At 34.4% G+C, this 25,069-nt stretch overlaps 1 protein-coding gene and 1 long non-coding RNA gene across 2 annotated transcripts in view; one reads left to right on the top strand and one right to left on the bottom strand.

The window, feature by feature from the left end:
* The window catches only part of LOC138695845 (E3 ubiquitin-protein ligase SIAH1-like), a 67,300-nt gene extending 48,592 nt beyond the window's left edge, over positions 1–18,708 (bottom strand). Inside the window, exon 1 of the mRNA XM_069820127.1 lies at positions 18,657–18,708. Coding sequence (XP_069676228.1) covers positions 18,657–18,689 — 33 coding nt within the window. The 5' untranslated portion in view covers positions 18,690–18,708. The remainder of the gene's footprint in view (positions 1–18,656) is intronic.
* LOC138695847 (uncharacterized) overlaps positions 10,010–25,069 on the top strand; it is a 115,783-nt gene continuing 100,723 nt past the window's right edge. Inside the window, exons 1-2 of the long non-coding RNA XR_011331199.1 lie at positions 10,010–10,143; positions 18,338–18,431. This is a non-coding gene — a long non-coding RNA (uncharacterized lncRNA). The remainder of the gene's footprint in view (positions 10,144–18,337; positions 18,432–25,069) is intronic.

Genomic DNA, 25,069 nt, shown 5'->3' with positions numbered 1-25,069 from the left:
TCGCGCCTTCAAATCTCCTCACAACACAATCATACTTTCTCTGGAAAGGACAGGCGTTCTGGTGTTGGTAAAGTTCCTGTAGCTTAAACTTTTCTGTGCAACCCTTTATATGATTTTTGCAAGGATACAGAAAGTTGCGAGAAATCATCTCGAGGGAGATATTCCTACTCTTGATGAAGTCCGCGTCACACTTAATACACTTCTCACAGGACGCTTTGCAAGTGGAGCAGATGTTGTGACCTCTTCTACATTGATAAACTGGAGACGAGAGGTATAAATCGCACTCAGAGCAAGTGAGCATCATCAGCAAACTTTCGTTCAGTTCCTTCTCAGAACGTTGGGGAAAATCAGAAAATGCCATTATGAGTCATGGCCCTTCCAATTGTGTATTTACACTACAAACAAATCTGTAAAGAAAATGTATTGTTAATAATATTATTACTATTACAGACAATGTTAACTGCAAATCATTTCTTAATAATGTTGGCTTACGTTTCCCAGCTAGAGCCGTGAGAAGTTAATCTCTTGTACACCAAAATTTCAATACCCCTTCCTTCAGTGTCCACATATGTAAAACTACCGAAAATAAGTGTTATCCACTTTAAAATGGCAGTTTTATGTATATATGTATATATATATATATATATATATATATATATATATATATATATACCGTATATATCTAGTCCTAAAATACACGGTAAAGTAAGACGGCTGATTAGAGTGGTTTCTCTATCTACAACGCAATGCGCAATGAAAGATAACCAATTCCACCCACTCTATTCAATCGAAAGTAAACTACACTGTCGGAAAAAACTTTAAAGACACCTATCAAAAACAGGTAATGAGCCACAGGCCTTAAACTTTGTACTAACATACATATTTTACTGTTGGATCTGAAAATACAATAGAAATGCTACTTTCTACTATAAACCAGGAGTATCTGTCTCTATCCATTCTAAATTTATGGTAGGTATTGTTTATAATAAATTTATAACACATTTAAAACTTATTTATATTTAACAAAAAAATAACTTGAAAATGAATTCAGTTACATTACTGACTTTTTTTATACAAGCAGGTCTAGTAGGTAGCAATCAAACCGTTATTTCTAAAACCCATAAAGAAAAGTGTGCCAAAATTTTGGGGTGTTAAATATTTGCTAAATTTAGTGAAAGGGATAAAATGTAGCAGGAAGAAACATTGTTTTGAATTATCCTCCCAATGAGGCGCCGTGTGACCAACATATAATACTGCAATTATATCTATCTATCTATCTATCTATCTATCTATCTATCTATCTATCTATCTATCTATCTATCTATCTATCTATCTATCTATCTATCTATCTATCTATCTATCTATCTATCTATCTATCTATCTATCTATCTATCTATCTATCTATCTATCTATTTAAATATCTATCTATCTATCTATCTATCTATCTATCTATCTATCTATCTATCTATCTATCTAGCCACCCACCCACCCATCTACCCAACTATCTGCCTACTCACCTACCTAGCTACTTACCTAGGTACCTACCTATTTACATACGTTGCTGCCTACCTACCCGCCTAGCTACCAGCCTAGCTACTCGCCTAGCTACAAGCCTAGCTACTCGCCTAGCTACAAGCCTAGCTACTAGCCTAGCTACAAGCCTAGCTACCCGCCTAGCTACCAGTCTAGCTACCCGCCTAGCTACCAGCCTAGCTACTCGCCTAGCTACAAGCCTAGCTACCCGCCTAGCTACAAGCCTAGCTACTCGCCTAGCTACAAGCCTAGCTACTCGCCTAGCTACCAGTCTAGCTACTAGCCTAGCTACTCGCCTAGCTACCAGTCTAGCTACAAGCCTAGCTACTCGCCTAGATACCAGCTTAGCTACTCGCCTAGCTACCAGCTTAGATACTCGCCTAGCTACCAGCCTAGATACCTATATATATATATATATATATATATATATATATATATATATATATAAATTTACCTACTTACCTATCTGCCTACCTTGCCAACTGTCTACATATTTATGTACCTACCCACCTATCTCCTACCTAGTACCTGGATAACTTGCTGCATATCTATCTATCTATCTAAATATCTATCTATCTATCTATCTAGCCACCCACCCACCCATCTACCCAACTATCTGCCTACTCACCTACCTAGCTACTTACCTAGGTACCTACCTATTTACATACGTTGCTGCCTACCTACCCGCCTAGCTACCAGCCTAGCTACTCGCCTAGCTACAAGCCTAGCTACTCGCCTAGCTACAAGCCTAGCTACAAGCCTAGCTACAAGCCTAGCTACAAGCCTAGCTACAAGCCTAGCTACTCGCCTAGCTACAAGCCTAGCTACTCGCCTAGCTACAAGCCTAGCTACAAGCCTAGCTACTCGCCTAGCTACAAGCCTAGCTACTCGCCTAGCTACAAGCCTAGCTACTCGCCTAGCTACCAGCCTAGCTACTCGCCTAGCTACCAGCCTAGCTACTCGCCTAGCTACAAGCCTAGCTACTCGCCTAGCTACCAGTCTAGCTACTAGCCTAGCTACTCGCCTAGCTACCAGCCTAGATACCTATATATATATATATATAAATTTACCTACTTACTTATCTGCCTACCTTGCCAACTGTCTACATATTTAGGTACCTACCCACCTATCTCCTACCTAGTACCTGGATAACTTGCTGCATATCTATCTATCTATCCATCCATCCATCCGTCCACCCACCCACCCACCCATCCAACCATCCATCCATCCATCTATCTACCCACCTGCCTACCCTGCTATCTACCTAGTTACCTACCTTGTTTACTACTTAGCTACCAATCTAGCTATCTACCTATCTTCCTATCAATCTACGTACCCACCTACCCACTCTCCTACCTACCAACCTACCAACTTATCTATCTATCTATCTATCTATCTATCTATCTATCTATCTGTCTGTCTGTCTGTCTGTCTAGCATTTCAAAATCGTTGCTGTGCGATGCATGACCATCCAATATTAACAATACTTTGCCAGCAGGTTTGCGAGGGACGGAGTATTCTTTCAGCCAAATCATTAAGATGATGGAATTTATATAGGCAGAATCTTTATTCATCACGACTCTGGATCCAGCCTGCACACCGTCCTCGAATTCTGCTTTTTTGTTAACCCCTTTAAAGGTGCAAAGAGGTGGCAGAAAATTACCTTCAGCGTTACTGCAAGCTACAATTGTGATAGTTTCTCCCCTTCCCCCACTCTTAGTCGGAATATTTCTTTTGCCCCTTTTGTTGCTATGATTTTGCCTACTTTGTTTATAAGCTGAAATCTTGATTCATCCATTTTTATAGACCAATGTGACCAGAGTTGTCACTTAATTCATTGTCGATCAAAGTTTTCTTCAGTAAATCGTAAATCCTCTGTTTCTCTGTTTAATGCTAGGGCGCTGATGTAGATAGCCCTTCGGATTGTCTAACACTGAGGTGACGATGACGCTGCATGAAGGACCTAAACCAGGCGTAGCCTGCAATTTGTTTTTCCTGACTGAATTTTCCGTCAAGTCCCAACTTCTTACTGAAAGAAAAGGCCAGTGCACGAAGATCCCTAATTGTTAGAGCAAACCCAGGTTCTTCTAATCTTTTAATGTGTCTAACAAGGCGAAGTTCATTTTCATGCCCAAGAATTCCGTGAGGACCAGTCCCAGTTTCTTTGTAGAATTCTTAATTATTATTCTTCGTCGTAGTGTACGCAACGGTATACCGTATTCTCTGCTGGCTTCATTTACTCTCATTTTCTTGTTTCGCACTGTAACCATAGCCTGTGCCAGAGATTCTTCGCTCAATCTACCCCTACCAGAAGCCCCTTTTCTTACATATTTTCCCATCTAGAAAAGAAAATTAAAGAAGATAAGTAATTATACTCACTTCTTTTATACTTATAATTTTTTTTTAAATTTCTTATTGAATTTTAATTCTAAAATATATTTGTTGGGTCTACTGAAAACCTTATTGCAAAATATTCTACATATCAATGTCTTATTTGTCATCACTGATTGTGTTATTCTTTGTAAACAAATAATCTGACAACAAACAGCATCGAGGCTTCTCTGCGCAGTAACTAGTGAGACATCTTTGCCCAAACGTGGAAGGAAACAACGAAATATTACGAATCTATACTAATAATAAATCTGTAGCCGAAATTTTTCTGGTAATTTTCGATTTTCCAAAAATAATTGGTCCTAACATATATAATTAACCACCCTGAAACCGAAAATCGCTTTTTTGAAATTTTTGTTTATGTCTGTCTGTGTGTTTGTTACCTTTTCACGCGATAATGGCTGAACGGATTTCGATGAAAATTGGAATATAAATTAAGTTCGTTGTAACTTAGATTTTAGGCTATATGGCATTCAAAATACATTATTTAAAAGGGGGGGGGTTATAAGGGGGCCTGAATTAAATAAATCGAAATATCTCGCTTATTATTGATTTTTGTGAAAAATGTTACATAACAAAAGTTTCTTTAAAAATAATTTCCGATAAGTTTTATTCCTTGAAAAAGTTTGATAGGACTGATATTTAATGAAATAAATGAGTTTTAAAATTAAAATAACTGCCATCTAAGGCCGTGTAATGAATTAAAAAACAAATGACTTCGTCTATAAGGGGCCTTGGACTGCAACAATCGAAAGCTATGAAAGATAGCCTACAGATAATGTTTCTGTGTTTGTATGAAGTAATATCAGAAGTAAATTAACCGATTTGTATAATTAATTATTAATTCACCATTGGAAAGTGTAGTTTCTCTAGATGGACATAATGCTATAATGTTATTACAGTAACTTCTGAGTGAATCGAGGACAGGTAAGATTAAAATAGCTCCTTATGCACAGAAAACTTGATAGGCTATTCTGTACATTCGTTTCCTGTACTTCCTAAAATAATTTTTATGACCAAATGAGTGGTCTCTGGATCAAAATGATCGCATTTTAATTATGCAAATACAATTTAAATTAAGTAACATAATAAACAATTTATCCTTATCAAACACGAATGTTCCCTGGATCAAATGTCCTATTTTAATTATGTAATTACTTTATATTTATTTCTAACGGGTGCAGCGGAGCGCACGGGTACGGCTAGTCTTTAATAAAGATACTATTCTTCCTCCATTCAGAGAAGTTTTCAAACATCTTCATGCATATAAGTAGGCTACAAAATGCAATTGACAGCTGATATTGTCAATTATATGAATAATTTATACTTAATCTGCATCACCATTTTCCCCAACACTTTTTACCCGTCCCAATAACAGTGCCATCTATTGAGAACCAGCGGAACTACTTCAAAGTTTGTCAATTTTTTTTATATCTTTGATTCTAACTTATCCCGTGACGATCAGAAAATCTTACATCTTTGGCGTTCAAAGATACCTGACTCCTGCTAATCGATAGTGATCGATAATTTGTTGGTGTAAGTGCGGCTTCTTTAGAAATTACTTTTATGAATAGATGGCGAAGATAAGTCAATGTCGCCAATAGTAAATAAATATACTAGCATTATAAAATTCAAAATTTCATCTCCTGTAATGATTATAAAACACTAAATTTAGCGGGAAACCGCTGATATTGTAAATTATGAGAATAATATTTATACTTAATCTACATCAGTAATTTCTCCAACATTTTTTATCCATCTCAATAATAGTGTCACCTATTGAGAACTAGTGGAACTGCTTCAAAGTTTATATATATTTTTTTATATCTTTGATTCTGACTTATCCCTTGACGATCAGAAAATCTTACATCTTTGGCGTTCAAAGATACCTGATTCCTGCTAATCGATAGTGATCGATAATTTGTTCAGAATTAAAACAGACTCTAGTGCAAATCCTCGTACTACCACTGTTTGACTATTGCGACGTAATACTTACAGACTTGACAACTGACCTTTCGAACAAGCTGCAGCGTGAGCACAATATGAGTGTCAGATTCATCAGCAATGCTCACAAATTTGACCACATTGCACCCTCGTTCAAATCTTTATCCTGGCTGCAACTTAGCAACCGTAGAACACATCATTCACTCTCTCTTCTGTTTCGAGTTCTCCACACTTCTACTCCAAATTATCTTCGTTCCCGGTTTAACTACTTATCCTCCAATCACAATCTAAACACCAGGTCAAAGGAGAGCCAAACCCTAGCAATTCCTGCCCATAGAACATCCCACTATTCATCCTCTTTTACTGTCTCAGTCCCCCGTAAATGGAATTCTCTACCTCAGAAGATTAGGGGCTGCCAGACAATAACCACTTTCAAGAAAAGGCTAAACGATTTCTTACGGGCGCAGTCAAATTGAAGTTATAACTGTGATCGAGTTTAATAATTTAATTTAATTAAGGTATGACTATTATTATTATTATTATTATTATTATTATTATTATTATTATTATTACATAATTATTTTATAGTTGTTAGAAGATAAAAAGAATTGTCATTCTATTATATTAATTATATATTATATTGTATTGGACTTTGGTTTCTTCGGAGGTTTTCCCCAGCCGTGGGACTGAAGCCGGATGGTCTATGGCGAGTCCTTGGCATCAACCCCTTTGATTTGATTACCCCCTTTGAATTGATTACCTGGTTGGGTTTTTCCGAGGTTTCCCCCACCGAAAAGGCAAATGCCGGGTAATATTTTGGCGAATCCTCGGACCTCATCTCATCTCACTACATCTCGCCAAAATGTAAAAAAAAATGTAAAAAAAATGTAAAAAAACGTAAAAAATGTAAAAAAATTGTACAAAATTGTAAAAATTGTAGAAAATTACTAAATTGTAAAACTATAAAAATTTGTAAAAAATTGTAATTGTAATATTGTAAAATGTTGACATGTTCCACATCTTAAAGCTTCATTGCTCATGTAAGATCTATGGAATAAAATAAATGAATGAATGAATGAATGAATTGCTTTGTATTGTATTGTATTAAGTATGTTATATTTATAGAAATGTAGTAATTTTCTGTCATACTGGTTGAGTGGAAGAGAAGGCCGAATGGCCTTAACTCTGCCAGTTAAAATAAATTATTATTATTATTATTATTATTATTATTATTATTATTATTATTATTATTATCGATAATTTGTTCGTGTAAGTGCGGTTTCTTTAGAAATTATTTCCATGAATAGATGGCGAAGATAAGTCAGTGTCGCCAATAGTACATAAGTATACTAGCATTATAATATTCAAAATTTCATCTCCTGTAATGATTGCAAAACACTAGATTTAGCGAGAAACCGCCGATATTGTAAATTATGAGAATAATTTATATTTAATGTACATCAGCATTTTCCCCAACATTTTTTACTCATCTCAATAATAGTGTCACCTATTGAAAACTAGCGGAACTATTTTAAAGTTTGTCACTTTGTTATATCTTTGATTCTGACATCCCGTGGTTTGAAAATTCGCTTACACGATGAGAAAATTGGAGTTCAGATAAGTTTGAACTCTAGAGTACATTTTAGCAATATTTGAAGGCTCCACCCATATAACATGGTAACTGACAGTTTTGTTAAAAATTTTATTAATCACTGCTACTAACGAATTCTATAATCAGTGAAGAATAACCTTATACTGTATTTTTGGGGGGAAATGTTGTTTTAAAAAGTTGGCTATGATAGAAAGCGTCTATTGCTTCATGAAGAACTAGGAGTTTACTCAAGATGGCGGCTGTTCAGAAATACAACAAAATGCATTATTCTGTTTCGGCGAAGTAAAGATGGTAGGCATTACTATAGTACATATTATTTCAACATAATAGATTTGGATGAAACATCGATATCGTCCCACATTATATAAGGGAGAGGAAACGTATTTAAATCATTGAAAATGTTTCACATTCCTCGACCTCATGTTTCTAAAATATCCCTTCTACTAGTCTACTAACCTTGTCATATATCTCGGGGCCCCATGTCACTTAGTTATTCCCTTATCTAACAAAATTCAAATCAGACGTCAGTCCGGTATGTGGTGTATCGAAGATTGGCCTAGATTTGTAACAAAATATTAAAATATTAACACCAAATTTTATCGAGAAAGAAACAACTGTAGTGAACAACAAACTGTAATGATGAAGAGGTGTAGTGTGTTATGGTTTAGTGTTGTATAGTTACAATTTACATCTAAATTTGTAATGCCTGAACTAGCGCTGAGATGGTTCCCTTTGTATTCCACTTATACACCTTGCATATACGAGTCAGTGACAGGTTAGGTTTGGTTAGTTCAGGCTTTTGTCGTGCCTTGCGTATACGATCAACTATATCTCTACAAAAAAAATCGGTGAAGGTTACTTATGTCCCAGCCACTATAGAAACTCGGTAAAAATATCCTGAAAATGCCTTAGATTTATAGTATTGATTAATAAAAATTGATGTGATCACTGGGAGAGCTATAAGTTCACCCAACCCGCCCTAAATACATACCTTACTTATATATGAAAATCGTCGTGCGTAAATGAAGAATACGTCCATATTTCCTTAACGTAACAGTGAGTTTGAGTGTTGTCAACATAGTAATAATACTACACACTTACTCGAACCTAACCTAACCTAACCTCTCTCATAATACTACACACCTAATCAAAGCTAACCTAACCTGTCACATAATACATACCTAATCTAACCTAACCTGTCACATAATACACACCTAATCTAACCTAACCTAACCTGTCTCACAATACTACACATCTGTAGTAACATTCCTCACGTTTAGTATCATTTCGTTTGCATGTATTGCCAACCCTGCTACACGTGACGGTAGTCATTTAGTTGAAGTGGATCGTAATTCCAGGAAGAAAATATGGCAACTTTCATAATAATTGCATTTAGTTCGTTCAGTGTATGTTTTGTGATATATTAAGAATTGAAATGTGTTGCGGCTGTGATAAGAGTATTGAAAATTGGTTTATAGCGCCACATTGGCAGTGATAAAAGTGTGCAATATTCGTTCAGTGGCCGGTGGATACTGTACCTTGACCTCCGGGGTATAAGCATAAGCTTACAATGTTTTATATGAATGGGATGAACTGTTCGGTATTTAAAACAAACAAATGCGCGGACCTCTCATGCAGTGCCAGCGTGATGCTTACCTGGATTTATTTTCGCGTGCACAGTCCAGATCAAATCAAGAAGTTCCCTTCGTGTTTCGATTACACATCTTGCATATACGAAGGTTAGGTTTGGTTAGTTTAGGTTTTTATTAACCAAGTCCAAGCATTCCGCGCATACGCAGTTATCACCACTATCACGGAATTTGGATCCCTGTCACGGATTTAGGAGCCACTGTATAACAATGAAGAATCATATATTATATACCAAACTTGTGAAACTGTTGACACTGAATGTTGTAAAATCTGTAGCTAAAGATCCAAATAACATCATTTAGGTGTTATTTTAAAATTTTTAGTACAATTGTGGCATAAATATAGACTTTATTAAATATGTCCCGGAATTAGGCAACCTTACCAAAAATGCAACGATTTTCACTTTCGAAGTCACCGGAGCTAGTTTCACCATTATTTTGTAATTTGTTATTTAATATGTTTGCATTATTTTATTCAACTTGTGCTTGTATTGTGTATTATTAACTTGTATAATTGCAATTGTATAAGCTTCTTTTGTTTCTGGCTAAGTGGAAATGGAGGCCTGATAGCCTTAACTTTGTCAGAATAAATAGATATAAAATATAATATATATATATAATATTATATATATATATATATATATATATATATATATATATAATATACAATCTCTTTAGTACAATAACTTAAGCATTAATTGCATAGAAAAAGAATATAACTGCATTGCAAGAAATGTGGTTATATTGACATCTTTATTCTTATCTTGACTGAAATTTGATGCACCGATTGTGAATTCAGAACAAGTTCAGCGTTTCAGGCACGCTGACATCGCACACTTGTAATTAATATTTACATCATATTTTCTTTTATTACAGACCATGCACCATAAACCTGCACCAGCTCAAGATAGCATTCATCCTCTACCATGTGAGACTACCCAACAAGCAGAGATGTCTTTGAAAATTGCTCCTCAGCTTTCTGGGTGTCACCGATCAGCACTTCAGCAAAGAGAGGTAAAAAAAAAAGAGCATCAACAATCATAAAAACAAAGATAACTCTTAATCTAGCTGACTTGGCAGTTCAACTGGCAGAGGGCTAGCTTACGATATCAGTGGATCCGAGTTCAAATCCTGGTGATGGTAAAATTTTATTTCTGGTGGAAAAAGCCAAGATTGGAAAGGTTTTTCTAGGAATTCTATCATTTTTCACTCATAATTCCACTAACACTCTCCACAATTCTCCTTTCATTAACATCCCGGTCTCGGCAAATGAGATAGTTCCTGAGTTTGCGTGACGCCGAATCGGCTGCCCGTCATGGTGGGTGTTCCTAACGGTTTGTCCAGAGATTGGCAGATGGCAGTGATAGTGGATTCTAGGCGACTCATAGATTTGTATAACAGGTATCAGAGCCTCCCGAGGTTCTTCCCTTCACCCTATGAGGAAATGTAGATCCATATAATACGTAAGTTATATCTATTAAATACAACAAACCACCATCATAGGCATGGCATACGGATTTTAAGGCTGAAGAGGAATGCATACGCAGAATTGGCGTACGCAGAATTTTGTAAAGGGGGGTCGTTATTAAAATTGTTTACAATTTACATTGTCGGTATTATTATTATTATTATTATTATTATTATTATTATTATTATTATTATTATTATTATTATTCAGTTGGTAAAACACAGACTGCCCACTATCTACAATTGTCTCGAGAAATTCATAATACTGGACTGCGTAAAAATACTTATTGCCTAAATTGTCTAGATTTTGGCCTTCATGATGTATCAACAATGTTGCATTTTAATTTCGTGTTATTTTTTTTCCATGGCCTCATGAAAGTCGATGTTGAATACAACAGACAATAGTAAAAAACAATTGACTGTAGAAGATTGCATTTTAATATTATACATGAATGTTTGATCGTATTTATTTTTATTTTTTATCTTTTTAATTAATTTAACGTCCGTTTGTCCGATTTTACTGTAATGTAGCCTATGTTTTTCTGCTGGTTATGAATACGAAATATACAGAAATACAAAAACACATACACAACATAATTTCTGAGTGAAGAAAAAGATGGTGTTGAGAATGGTGATGGATTATTATTATTATTATTATTATTATTATTATTATTATTATTATTAGCCGTACCCGTGCGCTCCGCTGCACCCGTTGGAAATAAATATAAAGAAATTACATAATTAAAATAGGACATTTGATCCAAGGAACATTCGTGTTTGATAGAAGGATAAATCGTTTAATATGTTACTTAATTTAAATTGTATTTAAAATATTAAAATGCGATCATTTTGATACAGAGACCATTCATTTGGTGCAATGACAATTCCTTTAACATGTTTCTTAATTGTTATTACCAATTATTTTTGGAAAAGCGAAAATTAACAGAAAAATTTTGGCTACAGATTTATTATTATGTTTATATTATATTATATTATATTATATTATATTATATTATATTATATTATATTATATTATATTATATTATGAAAAAGTGTGTTGATAACGGATGTACTCGAATTAGAAAGTTTTTAATTTGTTGTGGGACCTCTTGAATCTCAGGAGGAACAACTTTTACAACATCGCAACATAATCTGCTTGGCTCATTACCCAATTTTTTTGCATTGCATTTATTGCATATGTATTTTATGTATTTTAACACGATTCAATTGAGCATAGTTAAAATTTGAATTATAAAATAATGGATTGCTAAGCTAACGTACTATTACTGCATACTAAATCAATACACTCTCGTTGTTCGTTAATTCTCTGAGATAAAAATGAATATGTTCATAAACATTATTATAAGAAATACAGGAAATGAATATACAGAATAACCTATCAAGTTTTCTGTGCATAAGAAGCTATTTTAATCTTACCTGTCCTCAATTCACTCACAAGTTACTGTAATAAGATTATAGCATTATGTCCATCCAGAGAAACTACACTTTCCAATGATGAAATAATACACTGATGAACAAGTGGTAGATATCTGACGTGATGTTTACTGTTTGTTATGTAGTTTTTCATGCTGATTTCAAATCTGAAAACCGTTTTGCTCTATCACGTCAGGTTTTGAAATTATCGACGAAAATTTATTTTTACATGGAACACTGTCGAATTTTTGTTGTTGTCATTTTTTGTTATTTTTAATGTAATGCTGAAAAATTTCGTCGTTTGTGTTCTGTTGCATTAATATACTTTCATTTGTTTCTTTTTTACTCATTTTCATTGACAATGACAGTGGATGGTGGATATTACGGCATCCAGAGGTTCTAGAAATTCACCAGAATGTGTTTTGCTACGTGTGCGGCTATGTAATAGACAAATCCCATCGGAAGACTTTTACGCCGTTTGCGAAGAAACCATATGAACTATACTTTGATTCGAAGGTGGATAGTAGTAAGTCCTAGGTACCACAGTTCATCTGTTCGACCTGTGCATGCAACTTGCGCGGTTGGTGAAGTAAGGAAAAGAAGATCAGCCATCTGGTATTTGGAGTTCCTATGATATGGCGTGAATGAAGCAACCACATCACAGACTGTTATTTCTGTTTGGCAAACGTCACTTCTCCAAAACTCGTGCAACTCTAAAGTAACCTGATGTTTCTTCAGTTTCTAAACAAATTCCATATGATCCCGTCACTTGTCCAATACCAACAGCATCTGCAGAATACACAGTTGCTGAAGAAACTCAAGAAGAATGTCCTCTTTCATCTCCTGCCAACGACTCAGACTCTGATTACTACCAAACTGGAGAAGATATTCATTTGATGAATAATGTTAAACTCATACGGGATCATGCGATCTCATACGGAACCTGGCACTATCGAAAGGTCAAGTTGAACTGCTCGGTACGTCTTAAAGAACTGAATTTCCTTGCACAACGAATTCACAGTTTCGGCACAGACACAAAGAACTTGTGAAGTTCTTTGCAATGAGTGACATTATTTGCTACTCCACGGACGTTCAAGGTCATATGTCAAGCCTCGGGGTGGAACACAGCATTGAAACATGGCGACTGTTCATAGACTCATATAAGACAAGTTTGAAGGCAGTATTATTACACAACGGAAACAAATGCTTCAGTACCAGTTGCATATTCTACGCACCTGAAAGGGACGTACGAAATCATATCTCTACTTCTTAAAAAAATACGCTGTCGCAAGTACAATTGGCGTATCTGTGGTGATTTAAAAGTTATCACAATTCTCATGGGAATGCAGACAGGGTACGCCAAGTACTGCTACTTCATCTGCGAGTGGGACAGCAGAGACAGAAAGAACCACTATATAAAGAAAAATTGGCCAGTCAGAGATAGAATGCAGACAGGAAGTAAAAACGTCCTTCGTGTGCTGTTGGTTGAGCATGACAAAGTTATTATGCCACGGCTTCATATAAAGCTGGAGCTCAGAAGACTTTCATGAAGGCACTAGACAATGACTCAGATGCTTTTGTGTACCTGTGTAACAAGTTTCCGAAGTTGAGTTACGAGAAAGTGAAAGAAGGTGTGTTCATAGGTCCACAAATAAGAAAGATCATTGCTGACAGCCACTTCCAAGACTTACTGGGTGATACTCAAAGAGATGCAAGGGTGGCATTGAAGTCAGTCGTAGCCAATTTCCTTGCAAATAATAAATCGACTGGCTATGTGAATGTCGTGCAGAAGTGCATCAGTGCGTACAGGCAGCCAGGTTACAACACGTCCCTCAAAGTGCATTTCTTCGACTCACATCTTGATTTCTTCCCCGAGAACCTAGGTTCAGTCAGCGACGAACATGATGAACGTTTTCATGAAGACATCTCGGTGATGGAGTCACGCTATCAGGGTCGATAGGAGTGCAGCGATGTTGGCTGACTACTGCTGGACGCTTGAGCGCGACATGACAAATGCTCAGCACAAATGAAATTCTACAGCCAAGAAATTCAAACATAAGACACACCTTAAATTAAGGAAGTATATTCTATATATGTACATATGTATTTTACATGTGTATTATACCTTCAACTATGTTATTATTATAATTATGTGTCATGTGGCGTAATTGCATCATTTTTTTAGCTAAAGCCATGTTCATTATTACTCCATGTAGAACAAATGCTCTACTAAATTCCTGTCTGTGAGTTCTTAAACATAATGGTTGAATCTCAAAAACGGTGGGTGATAGAGACAAATGGTTTGCATATTCGGAATAAGTATGTTCCAGTTGTCTTAGAACGCTTGTTGGATACCAAGATATCCACCGAAAGTGTTTTTTTGTTATTCAGTGTAATTAATTATACAAATCGGTTAATTTAGCTTCCTATATTACTTCATACAAGCACAGAAACATTGTCTGTAGGCTATGTTTCATAGCTTTCGATTGTTGTGTCCAAGGCCCCTTATAGACGAAGTCATTTGTTTTATATTTCAATACACCGCCTTAGATGGCAGTTATTTTAATTTTAAAACTCATTTATCTCATTAAATATCAGTCCTATCAAAATTTTTCAGAGAATAAAACTTATCAGAAATCATTTTAAAGAAACTTTTGTTATGTAACATATTTCACAAAAAATCAATAATAAGCGAGATATTTCGATTTATTTAATTCAGACCCCCTTATAACCCCCCTTTTAAATAACGTATTTTGAATGCCATATAGCCTATAATCTAAGTTACAACGAACTTAATTTATATTCTAATTTTCATCGAACTCGGTTCAGCCATTATCGCGTGAAAAGGTAACAAACATACAGACAGACAGACAGACATACAAACAAAAATTTCAAAAAAGCTATTTTCGGTTTCAGGGTGGTTAATTATATATGTTAGGAACAATTATTTTTGGAAAATCGAAAATTATCAGAAAATTTCGGCTACAGTTTTATTATTAGTATAGATTATTATTATTATTATTATTATTATTATTATTATTATTATTATTATTATCATTATTATTAGGTATTTAATAGCAAATCATCATTGATGTAATAACAAAGCTAAGGTTGAGAGAAATAATATACTTGGTGAAAAAATAAACTTACTTTACAATACATGATACATATAAAGTAGGAGGTTCTGTTATATTAGTTGTTTAATAAAATTCTATATTTTAATTACTAAAAGTAGACAATTTTGTTGGAATTTTATTATCGAATTGTAAAGACATGGACCATAATTTGTACTATGTAGTAAAGCAGCAAATGTGAAACATTCAAGTTCAATTAAATAAGATTGTCATTTCGTCTTGTGGTTGAGCTACAAAACTCATTCGATTTTTATGATAAAATTCCATTAAGGTGTAGGCTATTTATAAATTGTGGGCAGTGCTAAAAACATTATTATTGTTGTTATTCAGGTCGTGGTGTGCAAAACAGCGTGGACTTAAATGGAATATGCCTGATGCTCTCATTGGAATGGAGGCAGGGGGTTTATTCTACGATAGCATCTAATGGAGCGACGGAAGCATAGAAATTGGTCCAAAAGTTGAAATATCAAAACTTTATAATAATAATAATAATTATTATTATTATTATTATTATTATTATTATTATTATTATTATTATTATTATATTCAATAGCAAATCATCATTGATATAATAACAAAGATAAGGTTGAGAGAAATAATATACTTGGTGAAGAAATAAACTTACTTTACAATACATGATACATATAAGTTAAACTAGGGGATTCTGTCATATTAGTTGTTTAATAAAATTCTAGATTAAAAATTCCATTACTAAAAGTAACCAATTCTATATGAAATTTTATTATCAAATTCTATTGTATTGTATTTATTAACATTCTATGGTATTCGTACATTGCTTCACAGGTAGAATATGGAACAAGTCAAAAAACTTAATACTATTATAAAGTCTTAATTTATAGTCACAGTCTAGATGAAATATATAAAGAAGAGATTTACAATATAGTCTACTAGTACAACACAGAGTTTTAGTATCAATTTCATGAAGCGTTATTGAATGTCATAAATTCACCTACAGAATAGAAGGCGTGAGAAATAGGTACTTCTTTAATTTGGCCCTAAATAATCTTATGTTTTGAGTTTCATTTTTTATATCGCTAGGGAGGCTATTAAACATTTTTACTGCCATATAACGCATTCCTTTTTGATAGCATGATAGACTTGCCGATGGAGTATGAAAGTCATTTTTTTACGTGTATTTATACTATGAACTGTTGAATTAGTTACAAAGTTTTCACGATTACATAAGAGGAAGATTATTAATGAAATTATATACTGACAAGCCATGGACATTATTTGTAGTTTTTTTAAAATAGTCCTACAAGATTCCCTAGATTTGGCACCTACTATTATTCTAATTACTCTTTTTTGTAATAGGAATATACTGTTACTATCTGTGGAATTTCCCCAGAATATTATTCCAAAACTCATTACCGAGTGGAAGTATGCAAAGTATATTGTTTTTAAGGTATTGATATTTACTATCTTTTGCATAGATCTAATAGCAAAACATGCTGAATTTAGTTTGGGGGTAATTTCTTCAATATGATTTTTCCAATTTAACACATTATCGATTTTTAAGCCAAGAAATTTGGTTGTTGTTGTTCCTAATATGGATCTATTGTTAATTATTACGCTAGAAATTTGCGAGGTTGAATTTGGACAGGATTCAAATTGAATTATGTTAGTTTTGTTACAATTTAACACTAATTTATTGACTGAGAACCAGTCACATATTTTGAAGAGAATTTCCTGTGTTGAAGATTGGAATGTGTTGGAGTTATTGGCTGTAATTACTATACTTGTGTCATCTGCAAATAATATGGAATGACCTGTATCTTTTATTAGGGGGGCAAGATCATTTATGAACACTAGAAAAAGTAGGGGACCTAATATTGATCCTTGAGGAAAGACATGAACCACAATTTGTACTATGTAATAAAGCAGCAAATGTGAAGCAGTTAGATTTAATTAAGTGAGAATGTAATTTCGTCTTGTATTATAATTAGTTGGTTGAGCTACAAAATTCATTCGATTTTTATTGATAAAATTTCATTAAGGTATAGACTATTTTAATCGTTCGTTGTTGAAAGGAACTAAGTCCACATTTTTGTCAATTTCATTTTTTTATCGATTTGTAATGTAGAAAGCAAGCTGCATCTGTTGGTGTTGGAAGGAACTTGTTACTCATATTCCTTGTGCTTTAGTTGAGGTGGTAAATCTTGTCATTCGGTGTTGAAAGGAACTAACTCCTGTACATAGTGCTTTTCAACACGGAACGACGAAGATTCCAGGTTGGCGGCCCTGTGCTAACAATATATTCTGCCTCCAATATTTTGCGGGTTTTATGGCTGCAGAGACTGATTGTTGATTACTAGTTGTTTGTCGTATTAAATGTTCAGATTTGATTATTCTGTACTTTATAACATTATCATATAATGGAAGACGGAATACACGAGAAATTGTAATCTTATTAGCCTATTACAGAAAGTTTATCCTGAAGGACGAGTTCCAATCAAAACAAGCAAACTAGGAGATGTGAGGAAAGTTTATCGTTATGTTACTACATCAGGAGATAGCAAAGATTTCTATGATGAAATATTGCAATGGCCAACGGAACGAAAAGAAAACCTACTTTATTGAAAACAGTAATTTATTTGTACTGTTGTTCTGTATTTACCCAAGAATAATATTGGTTAATTCAATCAAATAGTATGGATATTTTAAAAACGTTGTTTTGTTTTCGGAGTTATTCTCATTAGAAAGGTGTATGACTACTGTAAACATTCTTTGTATTTTGTGAAAATAATGTATGTTATAGTGCACCATGCAAGTAACATGTTTCATAGTTCATTTTTTTCCTTAAGACATGCATTAGAGGTGATTTAATAAATTTCCAATTTGTTCTTATAGGCCAAAATGTGTTTACATTTTTATAAATAGAGCATTTTCATGTTGAAAGGAACTAAGTCCAATGACGTGTTTCCTAGATTAGAAATATTCTAATGACTGTGTGAATATTTTTATGAGTCTAAACTAATTCTGTATGCCTATATTTTATGTGCACAATATATTTTGGTTTAATCTCTGATAGATTACTCACAAAACAGTTTTTTTCGATTATCTCAAAACTTTAAAAAGTGGACTTGGTTCCTTTCAACAATAAACGATTCATTTATTAATGTGGTGCTAAAAACATTATTGTTGTTATTCAGGTCGTGGTATGCAAAACAACGTGGACTTTCCATGGAATGTACTTTCTACGAGAGCATCTAATGGAGCGACGGAAGCAAAGAAATTGGTCCAAAAGTAAGTTGAAACATTCAAACTTTATACATATTATTATTATTATTATTATTATTATTATTATTATTATTATTATTTATTGATTCATCGGCACAAAATTATCTTTTGTTCGGAGTTTATAATATTGGAAAAGAGAGTTGGTTTTCGGTCTTATAATGTAACTGTTTTACAAGTTGTTATTCTTAATTATAAAGCAGATTTAAAATGCTGTTAATAATAGCTTCTTACCTTGGCAGAACACTGACGCAACTTCAAATTCATTATCACCAAGCTTGACTGTCGACTGCTCTACTATCTCAGTACGGTTTATCAGGCTCGCTTATCTGGGTTCCCAGCACACAGTTCGTATTACAAATATTAGAGATATTTTACTATTACAGGATAAACGCATGTATTATGCAAGAACATTTCGAGGTTTTATAAAAATTCGTTTGCGGATGACGTGAATATGTTAGGAGAAAATCCACAAACGATTAGGGAAAACACGGGAATTTTACTGGAAGCAGGTAAAGAAGTAAATCCCGAAAAGATAGAGTACATGATTATGTCTCGTGACGAGAATATTGTACGAAATGGAAATATAAAAATTGGAAATTTATCTTTTGAAGAGGTGGAGAAGTTCAAATATCTGGAAGCAACAGTAACAAATATAAATGATACTCGGGAGGAAATTAAACACAGAATAATTATGGGAAATGCCTGTTATTATTCGGTTGAGAAACTTTTATCATCCAGTCTGCTGCCGAAAAATCTCAAAGTTAGAATTTATAAAACAGTTATATTACCGGTTGTTCTTTATGGTTGTGAAATTGGACTCTCACTTTGAGAGAGGAACAGAGATTAAGGGTGTTTGAGAATAAGGTGCTTAGGAAAATATTTGGGGCTAAGCGGGATGAAGTTACAGGAGAATGGAGAAAGTTACACAACACAGAACTGCACGCATTGTATTCTTTACCTGACATAATTAGGAACATTAAATCGAGACGTTTGAGATGGGCAGGGCATGTAGCAGGTATGGGTGAATCCAGAAATGCATATAGAGTGTTAGTTGGGAGGCCGGAGGGAAAAAGACCTTTAGGGAGGCCGAGACGTAGATGGGAAGATAATATTAAAATGGATTTGAGGGAGGTGAGATATGATGATAGAGAATGGATTAATCTTGCTCAGGATAGGGACCAATGGCGGGCTTATGTGAGGGCGGCAATGAACCTCCGGGTTCCTTAAAAGTAAGTAAGTAAGTAAGTATAAAAATTCATTTCCTTACGAACATACCATGACTTAGGACGAATAAATTGTGTATGATTAAGACTTCGTTAAAAATTGGTGTCCATGGAGGTGACAGCTGTTTTCTGTAATTGTCAGGTGTTTCCTTTATCATTCTCCGAGCGATAATAATAATAATAATAATAATAATAATAATAATAATAATAATAATAATAATATTTATTCTGTTGGAGTTAAGGCCATCAGACCTTCTCTTCGGGCGTCGGAAACTGCACACTAAAATTTGCTACCTGTATTGTATTGTATTGCATTGTATTTATTAACATTCTATGGTATTCATACATTGCTTACAGCTAGAATATGGAACGAGTCAAAAAACTTAATACTATTATAAAGTCTTAATTTATAGTCACAGTCTAGATGAAATATATACAGAAGAGATTTACAATATAGTCTACTAGTACAACACAGAGTTTTAGTATCAATTTCATTAAGTGTTTTTGAATGTCATGAATTCACCTACAGAATAGAAGGTGTGAGAAATTAGGTACTTCTTTAATTTGGCCCTAAATAATTTTATGTTTTGAGTTTCATTTTTTATATCGATAGGGAGGCTATTAAAAATTTTTACTGCCATATAACGCACGCCTTTTTGATAGCATGATGACTTGCCGATGGAGTATGAAAGTCATTTTTTGACGTGTATTTATGCTATGAACTGTTGAATTAGTTACAAAGTTTTCACGATTACATACGAGGAAGATTATTAATGAAAAGATATACTGACAAGCCATGGGCATTATTTGTAGTTTTTTGAAAATAGTCCTACAAGATTCCCTAGATTTGGCACCTACAGTACTATTATTCTAATTACTCTTATTTGTAATAGAAATATATTGTTACTATCTGTGGAATTTCCCCAGAATATTATTTAAAACTCATTACCGAGTGGAAGTATTCAAAGTGTATTGTTTTTAAGGTATTGATATTTACTATCTTTTGCATAGATCTAATAGCAAAAGAAGCTGAATTTAGTTTAATTTGGGGGTAATTTCTTTAATATGATTTTTCCAATTTAACACATTATCGATTTTTAAGCCAAGAAATTTGGTTGTTGTTGTTTCTAATAGGGATCTATTATTAATTATGCGCTAGAAATTTGCGACGTTGAATTTGGATTACGGTCATATGGAACCTGCACACCATGTTTTCTACCTGCTTTGTCTATACTATAAAAAAAATCCGTGGCGCTACATCCCATGAAGGGCCAAGACAGACCAGCCGGCTGCTGGCCTCACGTCCACATGCCGAAGCAGAGGTGGACGATCATCCAACCGGAACGGAGGTATCGTGTGGTTAGCACGATGATCCCCCCAGCCGTTATAGCTGGTTTTTCGAAACCGGATTTTTGCTACATATCGTAGCTCCCAAAGTGCATCATGATGCTGGGTGGGCACCGGTCCCATACATTTTCATGAGAAAATGTCTTCCATATGAGGACTCGAACCAGCGTGCATTCAGTAACGCGAGTTCTAAGCAGGATGCCTTGGACCACGACGCCACGACGCGGGACTGTCGATACTATACACAGTTTTAACATGGATAAATATATAATAGGATGCGAAACTGCGGTCAGCACCATCTGGATTTGGGGGTTTGAAATAAGGTGATCAGCGCCCAACGTCGTAGGTGGTGAATATTAGAAGTACGTGTTGGGTACATTACCGAGAGTTCTCTATTTATCCGTTCGAGATATTGCTGTACGGGAGAGTCGAAGATGAAGATGGCGGACTGAAACTTGCTAATAAGTGAACATAAAGTGATACGTGTGTGTGTGTATAAGCAGTGTATGTTAAACAGTGATGTTTATGGACGTAAAAATAGTGCTGTTGAATGTATTGTAAAGTAGTAGTAATATAATAAATTGAACTCTCTAAGTAGTTCTTGCAGACTTTTCCATACCCAAAGAATACAATCCCAGTTATCTAACCTTTTTGCTTTATTATTTTTCTCTGTCTGGTTATATTTTAATCGGGTAGTGTAAAACACATCGTCTCTTTTATCTTCCTGTTGGCTCCGGTAAGAATTTTCAGTAGAATATGCTGTGAGGAATAAAACCGTAAATGTTTTATTTTAAATTGGGTTAGTTTTGAATATCGATGAGGGTGGGAGGGAATACTTTCTGCACAGTTTAACATTTTCGTCACCAGGTGCGCTGCTAAATTCATGGAATAATTACTCTTTTCGCTACTTGGTGCGCTGCTAGATGTAATAACACCCCTCCCAGAAATAGATGGCAGCAAGATCAATTTCTACAACAGCGCCTCTAGTATGTATTACGGGAAACTCATTAAGTTTCGCATCCTATTATATATTTATCCATGGTTTTAATTTACCAAACTATTTTATCCTGAAAGTACGTGACATAATTCGAATAATAGATAACTTATACAGATCGCGAAGAAAACTTCAGCCTGTTCTACCTATATCGCAACCAGAAGTTTATGACAGACTGACAAACAGGCTTCATTACTAACCGAGGCGAAGATTTCGTTCTTTTCAATGACAAAGACAGTGAAATAATATTGTATTTACCTCTGTTTCCAACCTGGCCTATTTATGTGGACTTGATACAATATACATGTAAGGTACACGTACCAAATAACGCCACCTTAACACTTCAGTCACTTTTGCTCTGGAAATAAGTTATGCACAAACACGAAAATTATGAAATAGAAACTATAATCTTATCTTTACAAAATAGCACAATGAAAATGGATATATTATATACCGAACAAGAATTAGAACTCAAATAGGAAAACTTTGTAAACTGGCGTTATAGGAACAGGTTGTCCAATTAACGCCACCTATTTTCTAGTAACCTATACACTTATAGTTGTTAATGAATTATTTTTCCTAAGCAACACAAATTGAACTAAGCGACTAAATTTGAGTTTCTGTTAATAAAAGATACAAAATTACTCAATACTAATAAAAGATTCTTGATCTGAAACTGAAACACCAGATGGATTAGAAAATATATTTTCCAGTGACTCCTTACTTTAAAAAAAAGAGACGATGTGACACAGGAGAAAGTTATTAAACACAAAAGCATTTACCTTAGTTTAATATGAATGTTTTCCAATAAGTAAAAGACAAAAATTAAGTTATGTAAAATAAAAAAAAAGTTAAGAGTTCGATAAGCAATTGAACCAATATCATCACTGCACATTCTGAACATTTGTAAGTTTAAAGCTTAGTGATTTTCCTGATGTTTTCACACTGATGCTGTACTGTCAGCCTTAGTACTAACATAACCTAAAATTTTGTCTGTAGACCTTTAACGCCACATGGCGTTAAAGCGCTACTGAGTACTTGATAACATGACATGCCTGTTTCTCAAACATTTTCAAATTTTATAGATAGCAAATAGTTTCTATACATAGAAGAATGTTTAAGGATCACGAAAATATATAGTTTAATATAGTTATTATTTGCTCAACACACAAAATAAAATATTGCCTCTTACCTTGATATAAGAACAGCCATTCACTATCAACACACAACAGGAAAATGATGGAATATAATGTCACTCGTAAATGTCAGCGGACAGCTAGTAACTCATTCCATCACTAGACTGCAAGCGAATGCAGGCTACAGTAGTGCACTACCGAAAACTTGGGTCGTTAACAAATTTTAATAGTGTGGCGTTAAAGGTATACATGGCGTTATTTGGCTCAGGGAGCTAACACAATGGGCAAAAAAAAAAAAAAAAAAAAAAAAAAACAGCACAAAATTTAAATCCTTATATTCCAGTACCGGAAGCTAATGATTTCTCTTGAAAGTTTATTTCACAGGCAAATTTCACAGTCCTTGTAGACCGGGAAAGTACTGTAATATTTAATTTTTTACATTTATTAAACATTATTTTTTATTTTTTGTAAGGCAGTGCAAAATCGATCGTTTATGCCGAACTAAGCATTGTGGCCTTATGAGTTCAGGAGGCCAAGCCGTTTGTTGTGTTATCATCATTTGTTTTCTTCCGTTTTGAGTTCCCAAACGAACGAAGACAAGATTTTCATTAAACATTTGCACCAATATGATAATTTAGGAAGGAACTACGCTAAGCGAGAATGGTCTGTTTCAAGTGTACAACGATTGACTAGCAATACGGACATGATATCCCTCCTGAGAGATTATTGCGTGAAAGATCGCATTTCTCAGATTCTCTGATGGTTTCCGCTGGAGTTTCAAACGAGATCTTAATCCTATGGACTATTTTGTATGGAGTCAACTACAAAAAACAGTTTACTACAAAACAAGATCGTAATACTGAACATTTAAGACAACGCCTTCTTGAATGTTGGGACCGGCTTGATCAAAGCCAGATATCCAGTGCTATTGGGCAATGGAGAAGACGCCTACAAATGGTTGTGCGGGCAAATGGCGGTCACATAGAGCATCATTTTTAATTTTGATTGTTTGAAAGATCATTAATTATTATTAATTTTACAAATATTCAGTTTCTGCATTTTGAAGTAATAAATTATCTTCAAAAACCACATTTTTCGCACCATTGTATATTGACGTAAATAAGATTTTAATTGAGCCTCAAAAAGCATAATAAGAAGTCCTGCTCATCTTTAAAGTCTACTCTTTCTGACAGTGTATTCATTCTAAATTAATGTTATGTATTTCCGAAAATAGAGATTTGTAATGTTGTGCCCTTTTTTGTCCACTGTATAATTTATACGAACTTTTCGTTACCGCTATTGTCTTAACCCAGATGTCTACTGTCCTATTAAAAGGACAGTTGTCAATGTTTCAAATTACCCTCTCTACAGTCAACGCATTTGCTTTTTCACAGGTGTCACTATTACTGGTCTTAATTAGAGGCTTGCTAGGTGTGGTAAGACTGGTAATGAGAGTTCTGGTCATCGTTGAGTTTGAGATGTGGACGTGAGAATTGTTCGTTTATTTCAGCTATGGCATCTGAGACGCAAATCAGATAAGAATGTTAAATATTTTTACAGTTCGGAATTATTTTACAAATTGTTGTAGATCGAATGACTCCTAATAAACATAAATATAACGTGAAACCATAATGTGTTCGAAATATCTATTCATTGCGACATGACAATGACGAAAACTTATGTGTCCTTTTAAAAGGACAGTAGGCATATCCCCATATATTTTGAAATTGTTTCGCTTTTTCAATTTTAGTGTATTTTCCCTGCATGAAATGCTATCTACTTTTGAAAATTATACTACGGGCGAAATTTCATCTCAAGTACAGACATATCACTATAATGCAGCCTACAAATGCCACACAGAGTTCCTGTGCACTCAAAATTGGGTTTCTGGCGTCTTGTCAGCCCACTGAGGTGTGTGGATATGAAGGGAAAAGTTGAGACAGT

The sequence above is a fragment of the Periplaneta americana genome, chromosome 3, assembly GCF_040183065.1.
Source record: "Periplaneta americana isolate PAMFEO1 chromosome 3, P.americana_PAMFEO1_priV1, whole genome shotgun sequence".
NCBI classification, from domain to species: Eukaryota; Metazoa; Arthropoda; class Insecta; order Blattodea; family Blattidae; genus Periplaneta; species Periplaneta americana.
This window is presented reverse-complemented; position numbering and strand designations above follow the sequence as displayed.